The 5,571-nt window shown below is 52.6% G+C and overlaps 1 protein-coding gene across 1 annotated transcript in view; it reads left to right on the top strand.

Moving 5' to 3' along the window:
* The window catches only part of URAD (ureidoimidazoline (2-oxo-4-hydroxy-4-carboxy-5-) decarboxylase), a 15,327-nt gene that overhangs the window by 6,339 nt on the left and 3,417 nt on the right, over positions 1 to 5,571 (top strand). The window contains exon 2 of the mRNA XM_008588346.1: positions 5,468 to 5,562. Within this exon, the coding sequence (XP_008586568.1) occupies positions 5,468 to 5,562 (95 nt within the window). The remainder of the gene's footprint in view (positions 1 to 5,467; positions 5,563 to 5,571) is intronic.

Raw genomic sequence — 5,571 nt, 5'->3', positions numbered from 1 at the left:
ACAGACTAAAGGTGAGGCAAAGGCTTCCCAGGTAAGAGGATTGGCAACAGAAAAGGGAAGAAGGTTTAAACACAAAAGCGCGCTCAAGCACACACATCCAATAACTTGAACTTATTCAGGAGCGATTTGTGTTAAAAATCAAAGAACAATAAACCTTTCTGAGGTTAATTGTGCATCTCTTTATGGCATTTTAGAATTAGATAATGCCTTAATTTATTATTTAATATTTGTTAGAGAACATATCTGTTGAATGAATGAAGGAGCTGGGTGCTAATAATTCCCTTATAATGCAGGCTATAAGGGCTTTAAATCAAGCTACTAAAATGTATTCATTTGTTTTTCAGTCAAAAAAAAAAAAANAAAAAAAAAAAAATGACACTCCTTCCCAAGATCCCACGATTGATGTTGGTTGACAAATTCTTACTGAGTGCCTGCTATGCCCCAGGCATTGTCCTGGGCACTGGGAATTGAGCAGTGAGCAAGACAACGGAATGAGTTTACATTTAGTGAAGATAGACAGGATTAACATCAATACAGTTATTTCAGATTCTAGAAATTATTAAAATAAAATATATACCACTGTCGAAAATTATGTAATAAAGAAAGTCTTTCTTAGGAGGTGGAATATAAGTTTAAAACCATAGTATGAGAGGGAAGTAGCCAAGATCAACAGCATCTCTAAGAAAATAAATGTGAGACTAGAACAAACATGACATTTGGGGGACACAGAAAGACCAAGGGGGGTCAGAGAATAGTGAAGAGTGGAGAGATGTGAGGAAAAAGAGCAGGAAGGGCCAGATCATGTAGAGCTTTTTAAGTATAATAAGGAATTTGGTTCTCCTTTTGCAATGAGAAACATTGGATTTCTTCCTTAGGATGGCTGTATAGGGGCTGCATTAGACGCAGGGAGGTCTGGTGGAGGGGCTGCTGCTGGAGTAAAAGTGAGAGGTGAGGTTGCCTGGACTGTGATCGGGCAGGAGGCATGGAGAAATGTCACTGGATTCTCAGACAGATTTTAGAATTATAGCCAAAAGGATTTTTTTAAAAAATGGATTTGATGGGAGAGGCAAATCAGAAACAAAGAAGAGTTAGTCTGAGCAACTGGGGAGGGGGGGTGCCACTTTCTATCATGAGGAAGACTTAGAATTGAGAGGACAGGGTGGAGGAAGGGAGCTTGTTACCCTGAAGATGTCTAACAATCATCCAAAGGAAAATGTCGGGTGCTCAGTTGGGTCATAACAAAGAAACTCTGTGGAAAGCTAAGGGCTAAACTAGATCTGGGTGTCACCAAAGAATTGCNAGATTTTAGAATTATAGCCAAAAGGATTTTTTTAAAAAATGGATTTGATGGGAGAGGCAAATCAGAAACAAAGAAGAGTTAGTCTGAGCAACTGGGGAGGGGGGGTGCCACTTTCTATCATGAGGAAGACTTAGAATTGAGAGGACAGGGTGGAGGAAGGGAGCTTGTTACCCTGAAGATGTCTAACAATCATCCAAAGGAAAATGTCGGGTGCTCAGTTGGGTCATAACAAAGAAACTCTGTGGAAAGCTAAGGGCTAAACTAGATCTGGGTGTCACCAAAGAATTGCTGGCATTTAAAACCAAGGGTCTGGGTGAGACTTAGAGCCTCAGTGTAAGCAGAGAAGGGAAGAGATGTGAGTGCTGAGTGCTGGGTACTTCATCGTGATTGATCTGGCAGAGCAAAGACAAGTGACCATAATCTTTTGAAAAGGAGAGAGGGCCAACCATGCGACATCCTCCCCAGAGGGTGAGAAATGACCAGGGCACTGGTCTTTGGGCCCAGATGAGATGTCCTCATCTATGACCTTGGTGTTGCAGACTGGTTGGTGGATGGGGCTGAAAACTTGATTTCAGGAACCTGAAAGGGAAGGTGAGGAAGTGCAGAGGCAAGTAGACAACTCCTTCCAGGTGCTTTGCTGTCAGGAGGGGCAGAGAAATAGGGAGAAACTAGAGGGCAACAGGGAATCAAGGGACGGCTTTAATTTTGTGTTGGAAATGAGTGATTCTAAGGCATGTCTGTGTGGGGGTGAGGATCAGACAGTGGGGGAGGAGGATGTTTGACATCACAGAAGCAAAGTTTTCGAGAAACAAAGAGGGTCAGGCTTCAAGAACACAAATGGAGAGTTTGGTTTTCCATAGAAGGGAAAGATCGTCCACTGTACCAGGCGTGAGAACACCCGAGTGGGTACAGACGCAGGGAGGCAGGTGGACTGTTCCAGGCCGCCAGGCAATTGCCTGTTCTTCAGTGGCCACTGCCTGCCTTGTTCTTCTGCTATAGAAACACTGAGCATCCTCTCTGTGCCAGGAACCCTTCTAGATGCAAAGATTCATGTCGTGTGGTGCCGGCAAGTAATACACGTCCACACCCACATCTCTAGACATGATGCGCCTAGGGCACAGGCGGTTAAGTCCAGAATTTTAGGAAAGATTGAAGAACGGGCAGCAGCAAGATGCCCAGAGAACCGTGGGACATTCGAATGGCCTGGCTAGCATTTGGGCCTTCCAGGTGTGGGGACCCTCAGGCCTGGAGGCAGGGAGGTGGCAAGTTCCTGCCCAAACTCTCCAGCCTCCCACTGGTGTTTCTGGCCACAGCTGGGCGTGACTTCAGGGTCCAGCCTTGGTGGGGGAGCTGGGTTCCTGCAGAAGGCAGGTGGATGGGATCTGCGCCATTCCCTGGGGTACTCAAGGTTTGGGGCAAAGAAGGTCTTGGCCTGGGCAGCGCCAAGTTCTTTTTCTTCCGAGCTACCTGCCATTCCCTACCTGACCCACAGCACCTTTTCCTTGTTAGGCAGCTGAGGGGTGTGTGTGCGTGCTTGTGTCTCTGTGCGTGTGCGCGTGTGCGTGTGTGTGTGCGTGCGTCTGTGCATGTGCATGTGTGCGTGTGCGTGCGTCTGTGCATGTGCGTGTGCGTGCGTGTGTGTGTGCGCGTGCGTCTGTGCATGTGCCTGTGCGTGCGCGTGTGTGTGCGTGCGTGTGTGTGTGCGCGTGCGTCTGTGCATGTGCGTGTGCGTGCGCGTGTGTGTGCGTGTGCGTGCGTGTGTGTGCGCGCGTGCGTCTGTGCATGTGCGTGCGCGTGTGTTTGTGCGTGCGTGTGCCTGTGCGCGTGCGTGTGCGTGTGTCTGTGCATGTGCCTGTGCGTGCGCGCGTGTGCGTGTGTAAATTCCAGTTCCTCTTTTTAGCCTCTCTCCCTCTACCTTCTCTCCGCCCTTCTCGCCTCCTTTCTCTTCTCCCCTCCCTCTGCTCCCCACCGGGGTGGGACACACGCTCGTCCTAGGCAAACATTAACCCCGGGCGATGTTTTCAGGAGGGGAGATAAACCCAAGGGGAGTGACAAGTGACGCGCAAGGGCGAGAAGGGCGAGAGGCAGGGCCGGTGTGCGGGGCTCGGCCGCCGCCTCCCCCTGCTCCCCGGTCCGAGCCGCAGGGGACAGACCCCTCCCACCAATCCCTGCTTCCCTCCGAGAGTAAGAAACTGGGGGGAAGGGGAGCCCCGACTGGCCGACGAGGCGGCGCGGGCCGGTCCTGCAGTGTCGGGGCGCATAGAGCCGCCCAGGACACACCGTCCCCCCCTCCTCCGCAGCCGGGGCCCTTTGAGGGTCTCAGAACAGGGTAGGTGCGGAGGGGATCCCGGGTGGGCTTGGCCTCAGGGCCGAGCCGGGTTCCCCCAGGCTGGGCAAGCGGCCGCGTGGCACGGCCGCCCCCAAGCCCCGGCTGAGGCCGCTCTCCCGGGTGGGGAAGGTAACATCCGGATTCTCGCACCACCCGGAGGGGCCGGACGCGGGGAGTGGGGGGGGGGGAACACTCCTGTTTGCAGCGCCGGAGGGTAGGGCGCTCACGAGAGGGGCTCTAAAGACGGTGACGGTGGACGGATGGGATGACCGATGACACGAGTTGCGTTTTGAACTCCCCTTAATCTTGCAGGGACAGCCGGTGCCATGAAAGCGCCTGCGATTTGGAGTCGAGGGTCCAGGCGCGCTCAGCTGAGTGACCATGGGCAGGTCGCCTAACCCTTCTGAACTTTCATAGAATCCTCTCTTCTGTGAAATATTGTCCCCCGTTCCTACCTCTCAGGACATTGGTCCGTGCTAGCGCAATTCCAACCATCATTGTATTGGGCAGAAACTATAAGGTTTCAGAAAGAGGAGATTATGCCATAATTAAAGGGGGTGTATTTTTTGATCTTTATTGAGTTGTAATTTATTAAAGGGTTTCTTAAATGGTCCCCACTTCCAATAGAGCCTCACGCCTACTCCCAGCGCAGGAGGTGCATAACCACTTTACTGACATTCAAAGAGCCAGGTACTTCCTGCAGCACCTCAATCCAGTAATAATGACTGTTGATGTTGACTAGACATTAGGAGCTGTGTTTTAGGTAAATGAATTGTCTCTAATCCTCACAACTACTCGGGCAAGTTAGGTGACATTATTCTCATTTTACAGATCATGGCTCCCAGCTTACCATATCTGAAGTCCTGCCGAGCCCCGAGGATTCTAGCTCTCTTTTTAGAGTGCAAAGCAAAATGATTGGCCGGGGCTCAGGGAACCCCCTGGGTGAGGGCTTAAAGTCCCAGGTATCACACCAGGGCGGTCCAGCTCTAGGCCTAGGAGATTCCGAGAAGCTTTCTCCCAATAAAACGTTATTCTCCTTGGTCTCTTTGGGATCTGCAGTCGGAGAAAGGGAATAAGCAGGGTGGAGGTGGGGTGGGGGTGGTGCAATTTCCCTAAAAAGAGGAAAGCCACTTTTGTTCAAAGGGCTGTGGAATTCCAACTGGAAATGGGTGTCTTTGCAGTTAATCATCTGCCAGGGTCTTTGGATTCTTGATTCCAGAAACCCAGAACTCACACTTAGGGTCACAAAATCCTGGGCATTTATTTGCCAAGCCCCATGGATGTTATCCCTCCGGATCCCCCCACCCTTGCCCGTTCTCCTTGGAGCAGAACGAAGCCCATTCTAGGGCTTTTGCAGGAAGTCTTCAGGCCCCTTGCGTCCGGCCCCTTTGGACATCAAAGCCCCCCTGAGAGCAAAGGACTTTGAGAAGATACGAAATGCTCAGGCTTCTTATCGCGTCCCCGCTCCCTCCGGAGCAAGTCGTAAATTCCGAGCCTCGGCGGCCTCCCTCTCTACCCTCGACTTTTCTTGCCCCAAGGTCTCAAAGGACAAACCTGTCACTTCCCGCCCCGCCCCCGGGCTCTGGTCAGGACTTAATGTAGAGAGGTCGGAGGGGCGCAAGGCCCGGGACTTGTTAGAGGGGCGGGCGCAATGTGCGACCCTGTTCCTCCAGGACGCCACCGCCTGGGGACTCTGCTTCTGTCCCGCAACCTCCTTCGGGGCGGGGTGGGGCGGGCCAGGGGCCGGGCTTGACCAACACTCCGAGACCCCGCCGAGCGCGCCTCCTCGCCGCGGTTACGCACTCCTGCCGTGTGTCTGCGCTTCCCCGTGTCCGCAGACCGGGAGGGCGTCCCGTGCTGCCACCCGGGCCTGGCCGGCCGCGAGCTGCAGCGGGGCACGCTCACGGCCGAGTCGCAGCGGGAGCAGAGCGGCGCGGGCCCG

The sequence above is a fragment of the Galeopterus variegatus genome, unplaced genomic scaffold (assembly GCF_000696425.1).
Source record: "Galeopterus variegatus unplaced genomic scaffold, G_variegatus-3.0.2 Scaffold4781, whole genome shotgun sequence".
In the NCBI taxonomy this organism is placed as follows: domain Eukaryota; kingdom Metazoa; phylum Chordata; class Mammalia; order Dermoptera; family Cynocephalidae; genus Galeopterus; species Galeopterus variegatus.
Note: the sequence above shows the minus strand (reverse complement) of the source record. Positions and strands in the feature narration are given on the sequence as shown.